Raw genomic sequence first — 17,672 nt, forward strand, 5'->3', positions numbered from 1 at the left:
GAATGATAGCAGCAGATGGCAAACGCTCACTCACCTATCCATGATCCAATCGATAGAGATTCTGTCATCTGAAACCCATCTGTCTCTTCTACAGTACAGCCGCTCTCTCTGAACTTCCTGATTTTCAGATCAGACAGGAAGTAGGAAGTAGTAATAGTAGTAGTAACAGAGCGGCAGCACTCTAGAGGAGACAGATGGGCTCCGGGTGATGGGACCTCTATTGCTTGGATCGCAATAGGTGAATGTGATTCATCTGGTGCTGTCATTCTCCCCCACTGCGGCTGCCTTCTCTGCTGGACTATCGTATTCACTGGGATGGAGGCTGCATGGTGGCTGTCTAGTTTGGGAGGAAATCGGTTGTTCGGTGGTGGGGGTGGTTATGTAATTCTGTCTGGGGAACGGCTTCCGGTTTGGTGGTGTCCAGAGCTTTCTGCTATTGCCAGGCTGGAGATGCAGGGGGAAAGTGCTGCTGCTGTGATATCTGGCGCCCTCTTTGTCATTGCTATTCCCTGCATTGTGCACCCACAGAGGAAAGCGGGCTGTTGCCCATAGCAACCAGTAGCTCGGATGCCCTGGTGTGTGCGGCATGTTGCTGTGCAGCTGCATCTTCTGATTCTATTACGACATGATGGGGGGGCCCAAATCAGTTACTTTGCTTAGGGCCCCATTTAGCCTTAATTCGGCTCTGGACACAACTTATAGATGTCTGGAGGCTATTGCACCCATACGACAGACAATATTCCTTTTATTCAAATCCGCATGACATGTGGACACGCCTAGATTTTATATTCTTGTCAGCCCCAGTATTAAGCAAAATAACTTCTGTAGAAATATTAGATATGGTCATCTCTGACCACAGCCCGGTCCAGCTGGAAATGAGAGAAACTATACCGAGAGGATCAGACATTATCTGGTGCTTCCCCACTTACCTATATGGCGATGAAAATTTTGCAGCAATGATACGCCAGAGGTGGTTTGAGTATAGCGAAGATAATAAAATACATATGTCAAATCCGATATTATATTGGGTGGCAGCCAAACCTGTTTTGAGAGGCAAAATTATGGTTTATGTGCGGGGTGAAAAAGAAACAGACACAGGAGCAATACATAAAAGCAGTAGGACAGGTCAGGGAAGCACACAAACAATATCTGCAAAATCCTTCTAATAATCGCCAACAATGGCTTAAAGCCAAAGCAGGTGTAGATAGATGGATGAAAACTAAAGAAGACATGACACAATCCTTTACTGAAATACCGTAGACATGGAAATAAGGTAGGCAAACTCCTCAGCAACATTATAAAAGCAGAAAGGCCCCAATCCCATATATCCGCCATAAAAGACACAAAAGGTTCCATATTGAATGACCCACGGTGCATCAATGCATGCTTACAGCAATTTTACGCCAAGTTATATGCAGATCACCCTGATAGAGATGACGCAAACAAAACTGACAGCATCTTAAATGATATTAAGCTACCAAAATTATCAGAAGGGGACCTAGACTATCTCCATGCAGACATCACACAAGCTGAAATAAATGACACTATTAAACATTTAGCAAATCAGAAGTCCCCAGGCCCAGACGGCCTCTTGGCAGAATTTTTCAAACTGTTGTGTGCTGATATACTCCAGCCTTTGCAGTCCTTGTTTAACCTCCCTGGCGGTAAGCCCGAGCTGAGGTCGGGCTATGCCGCCGGGAGGCACCGCTCAGGCCCCGCTGGGCCGATTTGCATAATTTTTTTTTTGTTACACGCAGCTAGCACTTTGCTAGCTGCGTGTAACCTCCGATTGCCGCCGCTATACCCGTCGCCGCAGCCGCCCCCCTCAGACCCCATGCGCTGCCTGGCCAATCAGTGCCAGGCAGCGCTGTGGGGTGGATCGGATTCCCCTTTGACGTCACGATGTCGATGACGTCGGTGACGTCATCCCGCCCCGTCGCCATGGCGACGGGGGAAGCCCTCCAAGAGATCCCGTTCTTTGAACGGGATCTCTTGATCTCCGTTCGCCGAAGGCGATCGGAGAGGCTGAGGGGATGCTGCTCAGCAGCGGCTATCATGTAGCGAGACATTGTCTCGCTACATGAAAAAGAAATAAATAAAAAAAAAAGGTATTTGCTGCCCCCTGGCGGATTTTAACAAACCGCCAGGGAGGTTAATGTGATAATTAAAAAAAGGAACATTACCTCCTACCGCTCAGACAGCTTATATTAAATTGCTTCCTAAACCAGGTGAAGATCCCACACTTCCCGAAGCTTACAGGCCCATTTCCCTGATGAACCAGGATATTAAAATCTTAAATAAAATCATAGCAAAACGATTAGCAGAAACAATGCATAAGCTGGTCAGTCCCTCACAGTCAGGGTTCATTCGACATAGACCTGCAACTATGAACATTAGGAAGGTACTTACAGTCTTAGACTATGTAAAGTCATACCCAGCCACTTGTCGTAACCACACCATATTACTACTAGATGCTGAAAAAGCTTTTGACAATGTGCGCTGGGTATGGCTGCTGAAAGTCCTTGAGAGGATGAATTTTTCAAGGTCCTTTATTAATCTATTAAAAGCCATGCATGTGAATCCTAAAGCCCATATATATATATACTCAGGGCTTTATCTCTCCCAGCTTTCCCCTAGCCAAAGGAACACGTCAGGGGTGCCCCCCTCTCACCTTTACTATTTGATCTATCACTAGAGCCATTGCTGAGAGCATTGAATAAAAACATTAGAGGGATACAGGTAGGAAATATGTCAGTTAGTCAAGCAGCATTTGCAGACGGCATCTTACTTTTCCTGGCTAAACCAAAAGAAGACCTCCCCAAGGTTTTCCAGATAATCCATCGTATAGGGCAGCAAAGTGGATTCCGCATAAATAAGAGTAAGAGTGAATTACTATTTCTGACCGCTGGGAATGACTTGGTAAGAGTAGCACAAGAGCAAGGCGTAACAGTCAAAACTCAGGTGAGATACCTAGGGGTAAAACTGACAAAAGATCCTAATTCCCTATATACCCTCAACTACATCCCGCTTTTCAACAGCATAAAACAACTGCAAAGATGGACAAATTTGCCATTAAATCTCATGGGAAGGGCCACAGTCCTCAAAAATTTAATTTTTGGAAGACTACTATACCCATTACAAACTATACCCCTTTTACTGAAGCATAAGGATATACAAGAAATTGATAGATTACTTACAAAATTTATATGGGCAGGCCGCAAACCACGAATAGCCATGGCCAAGGTAAAACTACCGAAAGACTGGGCAGGCTTGGGCCTTCCTGACTTAAAGAGACACTGTAACAAAATTTTCACCCTTAGTTCTTCTATCCTATAAGTTCCTTTACCTGTTCTAATGTGCTCTGGCTTACTGCAGCCTTTCCTATTTGCACAGTAGCTGTGTTATCTCTGTTATATGATCTAATCTTCTCTCTTCTGTCGGCTCTGTCGGCAGAGACTGGAATGTGTGGAATGTGCAGGGCTGCTTGTGATTGGTAGAAGCGATACACACACCCTCCAGGCCCCCTGCAGGCTCTGTATGACTCACACACTCTGCTTATGTGAGCCTATCACAAGCTGGCTAGTTTGTTTGTAAACACTGCCTAAAACTGGCAATTACAAGCCAGGTTTGCAGCAGAGAGTGGCAGAAACAGCACAGAGGGGCCCAGGAGAACATAATGAATAGAATGGTATGCTTTTTGCTGTAAACATTTTAGAGTACAGATTCTCTTTAAGACTGTATAATCTAGCGTGTCTTTTCCAACAAATAAGAGTCTGGGTGATGAGAACTAACATCTACTCAAACACCCAACTGGAAGAAGCGTTCCTTGAACCCTGGACCACAATTGCAATCTTACATACCCCATATAAAAATCTCCCGACTTGACTCAAAAATAGTAGAACAATAATTGACACATGGGCTACATGGAAGGCAACTAGGAAACGGTTTGGTAGACCTTATCACCTATCAAAGTACATGCCCCTGTGGGGGCACCCAGGGTTTCCAGCCAGCATAGCACACAGTGGGTTTTTAGAATGGGAGAAAAAAGGTATAACGAAATTGGGAAATTTATGGTCTTTAACCTATTTTAGTTCCTGGACGTAGAAACTACGTCCAGGAACCATGCGCGCTCCCGCGGCCGATCGCGCACATGCACGCGCGCTCCCGGCCTGCGGTTCGTTAGCCAGGCAATCAGTGAATCAGGCTATGGTGCCCGATCACTGATTCCTCTCCCCCGCTGAAAAAGCGACAGCTTCTCTCGGAAGCTGTGCTTGTTCTGGCTGTTGCCTCCCCCATGTGTCTCTCTAAGCGTATGTTACGCTTAGAGTGACGTCATGTAAACAAACTCATGTCAGCCATCTTGTGGCCAAAAAGTAGAACTACAACAAAAAGTAAAAAAAATAAAATTCAAACACACATTTACATTATAAATCTCTTGTTTACATCCCACCCTCCCAAAACTACCCAAATAAAATGTTTAATATAAAAAAACAAAAAACATTACAATAAAAAAAAAACATGTAAATATTACTAAACTTTTTAAATATCAATGTAAAGATGAAATATTTCTATATTTTTTTTATTTTAAACTTGTAAATAGTGATGGATGCAAAACGGAAAAAATGCACCTTTATTTCCAAATAAAATATTGTCGCCATACATTGTGATATGGACATAATTTTAACGGTGTAAGGCCCGGGACATATGGGCAAATACAATACGTGAGTTTTAATTATGGAGGCATGTATTATTTTAAAACTATAATGGCTGAAAACTGAGAAATAGTGATTTTTTTCCGTTTTTTTCTTATTCTTCCTGTTAAAATGCATTTACAGTAAAGTGGCTCTTAGCAAAATGTACCCCCCAAAGAAAGCCTAATTGGTGGTGGAAAAAAACAAGATATAGATCAGTTCATTGTGATAAGTAGTAATAAAGTTATAGGCTAATCAATGGGAGGTGAATATTGCTCAAGTGAAAACGACGGAACGCGAATGGGTTAAAAGTGAAAACTGGTGGTATTCATTTCAAGAGATAAGAGCCTTATATGGGATTCCCAAACAACATTTCCTTTATTACGCACAACTAAAATCCTTTGTACATTCACATGAACGCGGATCTTTTTGATCTCTTTCCCCGATGTGGTTGAAGGAAGAGAACACTTGCTGATATTCACCACAATCTGCAAGTTCTAGAGTTGGAATCCTTAGCTAAAAATAATTTTAAAAGTTGGCTCAAAGACATAGACTCGGGAGATATAAGCACTGCCATCATAGAGACTAGTGAGGTCCCTGGTGTTGAGTGAAATTTGGAGATAATCCAATAAACTAATCCATCGAGTGAAGTACGCCTTCTTTATAAAATACAACAGCCCACCACCACATTATAATCCCGAGTGCCCCAAATGCGCAACCCCAAAGGCAAATTTGTTTCATTGTATGTGGTCCTGTAAGGTGGTAAATGATTATTGGAGAAAGGTTAAAGTCTATATACAAAAAGTTTGCAATATCTCCATTGAACTGTCCTTCCAATTATGCTTATTTAAAGGGACACAGTAGGGGGGTCAGGGGAAAATGAGTTGAAGTTACCCGGGGCTTCTAATGGTCCCCCACAGACATCCTGTGCCCGTGCAGCCACTCCCCAATGTTCCGGCCCAGCCTCTGGTTCACTTGTGGAATTTCAGACTTTAAAGTCTGAAAACCACTGCGCCTGCATTGTCGTGTCCTCTCTTCCCCTGATGTCACCAGGAACGCTCGGCGCAGGAACAGACCATACAGGGCCTGCACAGTACGCTCCTGGTGACATCAGCGGGAGTGAGAACATGGCAACGCAGGCGCAGTGGTTTTCAGACTTTAAAGTTTGAAATTCCAGAAGTGAACCGGAGGCGGGGTCCGGAGCATCGGTGAGTGGCTGCACAGGCACAGGATGCCTGCGGGGGACCATTAGAAGCCCCGGGTAAGTTCAACTCATTTTTCCCCTGACCTCCTACAGTGTCCCTGTAATTATATACCGGACACAGAACCAAGTGGAGCAAAAACCAAGTCCATCTCAAAATTGGCTCATCTCATATTAATTTCAGCGAGGAAAGTGATCTACAACAAGTGGATATACGCTAGTACTCCTACAACTTGGGATCTTAAAGAGGAGCTGTTACACTTGTTCAACCTGGATAACCTTGAAACAAAACAACATAAGGAGAGATCCTCCAAAAAGTTTTTCTCAATTTGGGAAAAGTTTATCCTAGCCACATTTACACAACAAGAAATCAGAGGACTAATGGATCCATATAAATATACGGCCTGGTACGCAGTAAGGGACCTACAAGGAAACTTGGGAAAGCTTAAAGTGTGAACCGGCTATACATTTTCCTGGCCTATAAGTAGTAACTACCAAACTAGTGAATCTATCTTTCTATGATGGCATAAACAAAACTATAAGCCATAAAAAGATGACTCTGATACATTTACCAACTTAAGAACACAGAGAAATAGTGACAAAGGTGGGGAGGTCGGGGAAGGTAGGGGGTTTAGTAGGTTTATTTTGTGGGGGGAAGGGGGGGAGGTTTCCATTAGATTGCAACAGTAAAATCCCCGTTATGCGGGGAAGACTCGAAATAACTTTTAGCAAACAAAGATGTACCTAAAATGAGTGTCCTTGCACTTTGCAGAGCTCAATGTACACACAAATACCGTTTTTATGCTCTGTACCATGACAAATGTTGGAAACTATTGGAAAATTATTCTGAAAAACAAATAAAACATTGTTATAAAAAAAAAAAAATTGCGAAAATAACTGGAGGGGGAGAGTGGAAGGGAGGACCCAGGTGAGGGAGGGGGTGGTCCAACCCTCCCCGCTGCTGTGCCCGCTGCCCCGCTTCCTGGCTGCTACCCCTCCAGGCTACCTGGGGGCAATTATACTAGCTATGGAGGTGTATAAGAGATCCGCAACGATGACGTTGAGGGGAGGAGCAGGCAGTAGGCAATCCGCTTTGGAATCCATTTCTGTGTGCAAAGTTCTCTGTGTAGAGGGAGATCCGATTTTGCATTGCCTTTCATTGTTCTGCATGTAGGTCTGTGAAAATCTGCAAAAATCAGTTCACTTTTTTTAAAACGGAGCTCACGGATACGTTTTTTGAAGTGTGTGAAGATGGCTGCTAGCTGTAACCTTAACCATGATTTTTATTATTATTATATAGCACTAGACGAAGTATACTGCGTACTACCACCTCCCCCCGTACCAGAGACCCCGGCTATGGTGAAGCTGGTCGCTCTTCAGAACGCGGACGGATCCTGGAACCTGACCCCCAAACTCTCTGCCATCCTGGGGATATCAGAGGCTGACATAAAGGCCAAGAACCCGGACCAGGTGAGGTCACCAACATTTACAGAGGGATGATGTAATTATTAATAATATATATAGCTCCACCCTATTCCATGGTGCTGTACAAAGTAAGGTACCAACGTGGCTGTAGAACACAGAGGTAGGAAACAACCTACATGTAACAGTAATCAGTACGAACCGCTGCATGACAAAACATACAGCAATGATGGGAAACAATAGGAAAGAGAGCTCTGCCCTTCACCAGCTTACAATTTAGGATACTAGAAGTGAGACCACGAGGAAGCTGTGCATCAGGAAACTGTTAGACTTTGTTCACATCTAAAATCGCAATCGCTGAGGCCAGCATTTTGTGATTTTGGGAGTGATTTTTTTTATTTCCCCTCCCGGCGCTTACCTGTGCACTACAATTTTTTGTTAAAGAGACACTGAAGCGAAAAAAAAATGATGATATTATGATTTGTATGTGTAGCACAGCTAAGAAATAAAACATTAAGATCAGATACATCAGTGTAATTGTTTCCTGTACAGGAAGAGTTAAGAAACTCCAGTTGTTATCTCTATGCAAAAAAGCCATTAATCTCTACGACTTTCAAAGTCGTGGAGAGGGCTGTTTTCTGACTTTTATTATCTCAACTGTAAGTGAACAGTTTTCTTTTTCTCTGCCAGAGGAGAGGTCATTAGTTCACAAGCTGCTCTGAAAGAATCATTTTGAATGCAGTGTGTTGTGTAATCTGCACATATTAGAGAATGATGCAATGTTAGAAAACACACTATATACCTGAAAATAAAAATATGAGAATATTTTCTTTGCTGCTAATCTTCTAGTAATTATTCATAGTACACAACCAATTCATTATATCATATTTTTTTTTCGCTTCAGTGTCTCTTTAACCTCCTTAGCGGTAACCCCGTGTGTGACACGGGGTAAGCCGCCGGAGGTTGCCGCTCAGGCCCTGCTGGGCCGATTTTAATAAATTTTTTTTTGCTGGACGCAGCTAGCACTTTGCTAGCTGCGCCAGCACCCCGATCGCCGCCGCCGCCGCGCGCCCGATCGCCGCTATCCGGTGCGGTGCGCGCCCCCCCCCCCAGACGCCTGCGCTGCCTGGCCAATCAGTGCCAGGCAGCGCCAAGGGGTGGATCGGGTCTCCCAATGACGTCCCGACGTCGCTGACGCAATCGCAATCACAAATCACAAACGCCAGCAATTGCGATTTTTCATTAATTCTGTTATGCGATTGCGATTTTTCATTTGCATTGCATTATCACTCTAGGCTCTTTTCCACTATGAAATGCGATTGCAATCGCGATTCAATTTCCACCATACGATTGCGATTGAGCTACTATACTCAGTATAGTGAAGCTCAATCGCATCCAAAGCGCAGCAGGACGACGATCGTTTTTTGACCAAAATCGCATTGCAATCGGATCGCACTAATGGAAATGGCTGCTGCAGTTTCCATTAGTTTAATGCACCTTGCGATTTGCGATCAGAATCAAATCGCAAATCGCAAGGTAGTGGAAAAAAGCCCTAAAAATCACTCCAGAAAGCGTTTGCGATTTCCAAATCGAATGGAAAATACTTCTCATGATTTCTATGATAAAGTGACAACCCTAACAATGTAAAAATCACTAGCGATTTGCGATTTAGCGATTCAGCTGTGTAGTGGAAAAAGGCCCTTCAGGTGATTTTGTAAATCACCGGCGCTTAAAGGAATACTGTAGGGGGTCTGTGTCTGCACAGTATGTTCCTGGTGACAGCAGCAGGAACGAGGACATGGCAACGCAGGCGCAGTGGTTTTCAGAATTTAAAGGTTGAAATTCCAGAAGTGAACAGGAGGTGGGGCCGGAGCATCGGTGAGTGACTGCGCGGGCGCAGGATGTCTGCGGGGGGCGGAGCATCGGTGAGTGACTGCGCGGGCGCAGGATGTCTGCGGGGGGCGGAGCATCGGTGAGTGGCTGCGCGGGCGCAGGATGTCTGCGGGGGCCGGAGCATCGGTGAGTGGTTGCACGGACGCAGGATGTCTGCGGGGGCCGGAGCATCGGTGAGTGGCTGCACGGACACAGGATGTCTGCGGGGGCCGGAGCATCGGTGAGTGGCTGCACGGACACAGGATGTCTGCGGGGGCCGGAGCACCGGTGAGTGGCTGCATGGACACAGGATGTCTGCGGGGGCCGGAGCATCGGTGAGTGACTGCGCGGACACAGGATGTCTGCGGGGGCCGGAGCATCGGTGAGTGACTGCACGGACACAGGATGTCTGCGGGGGCCGGAGCATCGGTGAGTGGCTGCACGGACGCAGGATGTCTGCGGGGGGCGGAGCATCGGTGAGTGGCTGCGCGGGCGCAGGATGTCTGCAGGGGGCGGAGCATCGGTGAGTGACTGCGCGGACACAGGATGTCTGCGGGGGCCGGAGCATCGGTGAGTGACTGCGCGGACACAGGATGTCTGCGGGGGCCGGAGCATCGGTGAGTGACTGCGCGGACACAGGATGTCTGCGGGGGCCGGAGCATCGGTGAGTGACTGCGCGGACACAGGATGTCTGCGGCGGCCGGAGCATCGGTGAGTGGCTGCACGGGCGCAGGATGTCAGCGGGGGACCGTTAGGAGCGCCGGGTAATCTCAACTCATTTTCCCCCGACCCCCCTACAGTATTCCTTTAAAAAAAAAACGCAAAACGCCCTTGGTGTGAACAAACCCTAAGTTCCTGTGTTATATTTAGGGCTCTTACACTGCATTTGTACTTAGAGATTTTTCCACTATTTTTCAGCAATACTCAGGGAAAATGCAACTTGCACGGCATATCTGATCAAGAAAAATCGCAACACAATCGCAACACTTGCACGCGTCAGCAGCAGTATATCTACGCCCCGCGGTTCCTCTCTTACCGCTCCAGGGGCATAGATATTCCTCTTCAGTTGTCTATGGGCGGCGCTAATGCGCATGGCCACGACCCCCCCTCCCCCCAGTGATGGTGCACCGATCAGTCAATGGGAACACAGTTTCCAATCATTGATCAAAGTACCGGTATCAATGATCGCCGGCATGAGATGCCTGCGGTCATTGTTATAATGAAAGTAACATAGCATTACTTCTTGTTGGCGTACTAACAGTGCGCTCAGGAAGATAATGCATGAGGACATCTTGTGGCCAAATAGTAAAATTAAACCTACATTTTTTTTTTTAATAAATGGCCTACACATATGATTAAAAAGAAACCCAAACCTCCCCCACTTTCCCATAGTTACCAAAATAAAACATTTGCATTTATTTAAAAAAAATGGCAGTTAAAAAAATACATAAATAGTTACCTTAGGGACTAAACTTTTTTCATGAGGGTATATTACTGTTAGTATAGCAAATAGGGTCTTGTAATTAGTGACTGACAAAAAATACATATTTATTTCCAAATAAAATATTGCCGCCATACATTGTACTAGAGACATAATTGAAACATTGCAATAACTGGGACAAATGGGCAAATAAAATAGGTGGGTAGTATGTATTATTTTAAAACTACAATGGTCGAAAACTGAGAAATAATGAATTTTTCCCATTGTTTCCTATTATTCCCATTAAAATGCATTTAGCATAAAATAATTCTTGGCAAAACATACCCCCCCCCCCCCCCCCAAAGTAAGCCTAGTTGGTGGCGTAAAAAACAAGGTATAGATCATTTTGTTGTGTTAAGTAGAGATAGGGGTTATAGGCGAATGGATGGAAGGAGCGCTAAAAGGGGAAAATTGCTCTGTACAAATAGTATCCGCCAATTACATTTTTAAATTCTGTGTGCTGCATTTTGTAAAACGCACTGTGACCTCAATTGCATCGCAAAATGCAGCAGGAACGCGATCAGTGTAAAAGAGTGCTTAGGGGATGAGCAAACAGATTTTGCAGAATTCTGAATTTTGCATTGGAGTTTTGTAATTTTGGGCTCAAAGTCGAAATTCAGATTTTTTTTTTTGTGTGTGTGCTAGTGATGGGCGAACAGTGTTCGCCACTGTTCGGGTTCTGCAGAACATCACCCTGTTCGGGTGATGTTCGAGTTCGGCCGAACACCTGACGGTGCTCGGCCAAACCGTTCGGCCACATGGCCGAACTAAGAGCGCATGGCCGAACGTTCCCCGAACGTTCGGCTAGCGCTGTGATTGGCCGAACGGGTCACGTGGTTCGGGCCCGAACGCGCTCTGATTGGCCGAACGGTCACGTGGTTCGGGTAAATAAATACCCGAACCACGTCATATCTCCGCCATTTCTCTGTGGGTTTAGCTTTGGGTAGGCAGGCAGGGTAGTTCGCTCTCCAGCCACGCTAGCCAGGGTCCCCCCCAGTCATTGTGTGTCGCTGCTGGGAACAGTAGTACACCGCTCGCTCAGCCACACTATATAGCATTCTGTTCACTGTTCTGTGTCTGCTGGGAATAGTGGTACACCGCTCGCTCAGCCACACTATATAGCATTCTGTTTACTGTTCTGTGTCTGCTGGGAATAGTGGTACACCGCTCGCTCAGCCACACTATATAGCATTCTGTTTACTGTTCTGTGTCTGCTGGGAATAGTGGTACACCGCTCGCTCAGCCACACTATATAGCATTCTGTTTACTGTTCTGTGTCTGCTGGGAATAGTGGTACACCGCTCGCTCAGCCACACTATATAGCATTCTGTTTACTGCCACTCTGTGTACCTCGCTCAGCCACATTATATAGCATTCTGTTCACTGTTCTGTGTCTGCTGGGAATAGTGGTACACCGCTCGCTCAGCCACACTATATAGCATTCTGTTTACTGTTCTGTGTCTGCTGGGAATAGTGGTACACCGCTCGCTCAGCCACACTATATAGCATTCTGTTTACTGTTCTGTGTCTGCTGGGAATAGTAGTACACCGCTCGCTCAGCCACACTATATAGCATTCTGTTTACTGCCACTCTGTGTACCTCGCTCAGCCACATTATATAGCATTCTGTTCACTGTTCTGTGTCTGCTGGGAATAGTGGTACACCGCTCGCTCAGCCACACTATATAGCATTCTGTTTACTGTTCTGTGTCTGCTGGGAATAGTGGTACACCGCTCGCTCACCCACACTATATAGCATTCTGTTTACTGTTCTGTGTCTGCTGGGAATAGTAGTACACCGCTCGCTCAGCCACACTATATAGCATTCTGTTTACTGCCACTCTGTGTACCTCGCTCAGCCACATTATATAGCATTCTGTTCACTGTTCTGTGTCTGCTGGGAATAGTGGTACACCGCTCGCTCAGCCACACTATATAGCATTCTGTTTACTGTTCTGTGTCTGCTGGAAATAGTGGTACACCGCTCGCTCAGCCACACTATATAGCATTCTGTTTACTGTTCTGTGTCTGCTGGGAATAGTAGTACACCGCTCGCTCAGCCACACTATATAGCATTCTGTTTACTGCCACTCTGTGTACCTCGCTCAGCCACATTATATAGCATTCTGTTCACTGTTCTGTGTCTGCTGGGAATAGTGGTACACCGCTCGCTCAGCCACACTATATAGCATTCTGTTTACTGTTCTGTGTCTGCTGGGAATAGTGGTACACCGCTCGCTCAGCCACACTATATAGCATTCTGTTTACTGTTCTGTGTCTGCTGGGAATAGTAGTACACCGCTCCCTCAGCCACACTATATAGCATTCTGTTTACTGCCACTCTGTGTACCTCGCTCAGCCACATTATATAGCATTCTGTTCACTGTTCTGTGTCTGCTGGGAATAGTGGTACACCGCTCGCTCAGCCACACTATATAGCATTCTGTTTACTGTTCTGTGTCTGCTGGGAATAGTGGTACACCGCTCGCTCAGCCACACTATATAGCATTCTGTTTACTGTTCTGTGTCTGCTGGGAATAGTGGTACACCGCTCGCTCAGCCACACTATATAGCATTCTGTTTACTGTTCTGTGTCTGCTGGGAATAGTGGTACACCGCTCGCTCAGCCACACTATATAGCATTCTGTTTACTGTTCTGTGTCTGCTGGGAATAGTAGTACACCGCTCACCCGCCACTGTATAGCATTGTGCTCTGTGTCGCTGCTGGGAATAGCGGTACACCGCTCACCCGTCACTGTATAGCATTGTGCTCTGTGTCGCTGCTGGGAATAGTGGTACTGTATAGCATTTCTGTACTGCCACTGTACAGCTGCCAGTCAGCGTGTACTGTAAGGATAAGTGAAATGAGGAAGAAATCCGGTGAAAGAGGGAGGGGCAAGGGAAGAGGTGTTTCCCCTGACGGTTCACGTACAGGCCACAGCGGAGCACCCAAGAAAACCCACTCAATACCGCCCATGTTGTCCAGGACAACAACCCTCACAAATCCAAAAGAACAGGACCAGATAATTACTTGGATGACCTCTCAAGCGTCCAGCAGTGGGTTAAGCAGCACCAGCACATCACGCACGAGGTCCGAGTCCTCAGCCAGTTACAAGGAGCCAGTGGGCACAAAGCTGACACAACCGGCAGCGACACCACGCACACAACTGCCAGATAACCAGTCCGATGAATTACCTCAGGACACAATGGGGTATTCGCAGGAGCTATTCCCAGCCCAACAAACTTCCACCTTTCAAAGGTCAATGGAGGAACAGCCAGAAATGTTGTGCCTGGATTCACAACCGTTAACTGTGGGAAATGCACCGCGCACTGAAATACAAGGCGAGTCCGAGGAGGACTCGGAAACCCAAATCCAAGAGCAATTTGGGCAGGAGGGGTTGCAATTGCAGGAGGTCGGCCGACAAGATCTGGAAGACGACGTTGGAGTGTGCTGCGCAGAGGTTGTTGTGGGGAGCTCTACTCCACGGCGGCGGCCCACAATGACATATGACGAGTTTGAGGAGATGGAAGAGGAGGGTATGGACAATGTGGACAGAGACCCAGATTTTGTTTGTGAACGAGAACATCGCCGTCGTAGCAGCAGCACAGATGAGTCTGTTGAAGAAACCAGTGCTGCACGAGTTCGCCTTGTGCCACAAGGTAGGCGGCGCGCAATTTCAGGCACCACAAGCGTGGAAGTTCAAGTGAGAGGCAAAAGAGGAGCAAACAGAAATCGCCAGCAAGGAGGCAGGTGCTCCAAAGTCTGGGCTTTCTTTGAAGACTGCACTGAGGATGTTACCATGGCGATTTGCAAGGTGTGCAAGACCCGCCTGAGCAGGGGGAAAAGTATTAACAACCTCTCCACCACCAGCATGAGCCGTCACATGCTATCCAAACATCCCACTCTGTGGGCAAACGCGTCAGGACAGGGTACCAGAAACAACACTGCCTCCCTTGGGTTCACCAGACTCACCACCAGACCCGCCTCAGCAGCAGCAGTAGCCCAGCCATTGCGTGGTTCACAACATTCACAAACATCAGACGACGCTGACACAGTCACTTTCCGGAGTAGTGCTCTTGAGGTCTCCCAGTGTTCATCAAACACAACAACCAACAGCCCTTCCGTGTGCAGCGCTACGGTTCAGTTGTCTGTGTCGGAGATGTTTGAGCGCAAGAGGAAATTGCCAGCAAATGACCCCCGGGCCGTGGCAGTAACAGCCAGCATAGCCAAGCTTCTGGCCTGCGAAATGCTGCCATATCGAGTGGTGGAGACAAACAGCTTCAAGGGCATGATGTCAGTGGCCATCCCACGTTACGTGGTTCCCAGCCGCTACCACTTTGCGCGCTCTGCAGTGCCTGAGTTGCATGAGCACGTGGTCAGCAAAATAACCCGAAGCTTGAAGAATGCCGTTGCCTGCAAGGTTCACCTCACCACTGACACCTGGACGAGTGCGTTCGGCCAGGGTCGATACATCTCCCTTACCGTGCACTGGGTGAACCTTGTGGAGCCTGGCAGCGATTCCTCACCTGCTACGGCACGGGTGTTGCCCACGCCACAAACAGCTGCACCGCCGTCCCTCCCACTGGATAACAACAGCAGCACCTACCTCTCTGACTCCTTCTCCTCCAACGCATCTCAAAGCTGTACCTCATCCGGAAACGCTAACCCAGCAGCAGTAGGATCGTGGAAGCAGTGCAGCACAGCTGTTGGCATGCGTCAGCAAGCGTTGCTGAAGCTAATCTGCCTTGGGGATAAGCAGCACACAGGGGAGGAAATTTGGAAGGGAATAAAGGAACAGACGGATTTGTGGCTGGCACCGCTGGACCTGAAACCGGGCATGGTTGTGTGTGATAATGGGAGTAGTCTCATTCGCGCTTTAAGGTTGGCTAAGCTGACACACATCCCTTGCCTGGCGCACGTGATGAACCTAGTAGTTCAGCGGTTCCTGAGGACATACCCAGGCGTGGCCGATCTTCTGTTGAAGGTGCGTCGAGTGGCCAAACATTGTAGAACTTCCAGTACTGCTTCGGGGGCACTCGCCAAGATGCAGGAGCGCTTCAATCTCCCCCACCATCGCTTGCTGTGTGATGTCCCTACGCGCTGGAATTCTACGCTGCACATGCTAGCCCGCTTTTGCGAGCAGAAGAGTGCAGTGGTCCAGTACATGACGGCGCAGTACCGAGGCGCATCCGGCCAGCTGCCAAGCTTCTGTGGTTCCGATTGGGCCAACATGTTGGACCTCTGCCAAGTCCTCCAAAATTTTGAGCAATCCACGTTGCTTGTGAGCAGTGACAACTCTTCAGTCAGCATTACCATACCACTGCTGTGTTTACTGAAGAGGTCGATGTTAAAAATCAAGGAAACAGCTGTCATGATGCAACTGGGGGAATCTGAAGGAGAAAACGATCAGCGTGATGGTACCAACATCAGGCCATCCGCCTCAGGGAACGCTGGCCCCAGCAGCTATGACGAAGAAGAGGAGGAGGAACAGCTGGAGTTGGAGCAGGAATTTCATGCCACCACTGACGAGGGCCAGAGCGGTGCACGTTGGACTTCCACAATTCAACGCGAATGGTCAGCAGAAGCAGACCAGGAGGAAGGTGACGACTATGATGCATCACAACAACTATCACAACGCTCACAAGAGGATGATGAGGATTCTGGTAGGACTCTGGCACACATGGCTCAATTCATGCTAGACTGCATTGAACGTGACCCACGCATTGTGCGCATTCTGGACAACACCAATTACTGGGTTTATACCCTTCTGGATCCACGGTACAAACACAATGTTCCAAAACTGCTTGAAGAAAGAGTCAGACAGGTCAAAATGGAAGAATACCAGCAGGCCCTTGTGGAGACTTTAGAGAGGAGATTGACATCCTCCCCCTCCTCTAGCCAGTTGTACGCCGACAGACTGACTTCCGCAAACCCAGGACGACCAGGAGGGCAGCAAACAACGCAAGCCGCAGCTAGTACCCAAAAGGGAATGGTATCGGCAGTGTCCTTGGAGTGGGAAAATTTTCTGACACCCATGCAGCAGCAGCCCACTGAACAGCAAGCGTGCAGATCCACCTCCAACACCGATCGCCTGGAGAAGATGGTCAAGGACTACATGTCAGATGACGTAGCTGTGTCTAACAATCCATCTGCACCCTTCAACTATTGGGTATCGAAGCTAGACACCTGGCACGAACTGGCAATGTACGCAATAGAGGTGCTGGCTTGCCCGGCAGCCAGCGTTATGTCGGAACGCTGTTTCAGTGCTGCCGGAGGCATCGTCACAGATCGGCGTATCCGCCTCTCCACAGAAAATGCAGACCGTCTGACTCAAATTAAAATGAATCAATCCTGGATTGGAAACGACTACGCAACACTCCAGGACCCCAACCAAGTAACATGACCAATGAACATCTGGGATGGTTTAGCGTTTCCGGTCCCTGTTTATTGAACCTCTCATCTGTATTACACTTATGACTGCATGGCGGCAAAAAGCATTGCTGTATCCGCACGCTTTTTGTCCTCATGCAAGGCCTGTGTTGTTGTGTCTCAAAAAGCTTGGCCTTCTCCTCCTGCGCCTGCTCCTGTTCCATCACGTCTGCTGCTGCTGGGTTAGCATTTCCAGTCCCTGTTTATTGAACCTCTCATCTGTATTACATTTATGACTGCATGGCGGCAAAAAGCATTGCTATATCCGCACGCTTTTTGTCCTCATGCAAGGCCTGGGTTGCGTCTCAAAAAGCGTGGCCTTCTCCTCCTGCGCCTCCTCCTGTTCCATCATGTGTGCTGCTGCTGGGTTAGCGTTTCCAGTCTCTGTTTATTGAACCTCTCATCTGTATTACATTTATGACTGCATGGCGGCAAAAAGCATTGCTATATCCGCACGCTTTTTGTCCTCATGCAAGGCCTGGGTTGTTGTGTCTCAAAGCGTGGCCTTCTCCTCCTGCGCCTCCTCCTGTTCCATCACGTGTGCTCTGTGCTGCTGCTGGGTTAGCATTACCGGTC

At 47.4% G+C, this 17,672-nt stretch overlaps 1 protein-coding gene across 2 annotated transcripts in view; it reads left to right on the forward strand.

Annotated features, from left to right (window-relative positions):
* Positions 1-17,672, forward strand: part of LOC137532233 (von Willebrand factor A domain-containing protein 5A-like) — a 473,069-nt gene that overhangs the window by 446,108 nt on the left and 9,289 nt on the right. For both annotated transcript variants that reach the window (XM_068252513.1, XM_068252522.1), the window contains exon 23: positions 7,193-7,362. In XM_068252513.1, coding sequence (XP_068108614.1) covers positions 7,193-7,362 — 170 coding nt within the window. The remainder of the gene's footprint in view (positions 1-7,192; positions 7,363-17,672) is intronic.

Source organism: Hyperolius riggenbachi, chromosome 1 (genome assembly GCF_040937935.1).
Source record: "Hyperolius riggenbachi isolate aHypRig1 chromosome 1, aHypRig1.pri, whole genome shotgun sequence".
NCBI classification, from domain to species: domain Eukaryota; kingdom Metazoa; phylum Chordata; class Amphibia; order Anura; family Hyperoliidae; genus Hyperolius; species Hyperolius riggenbachi.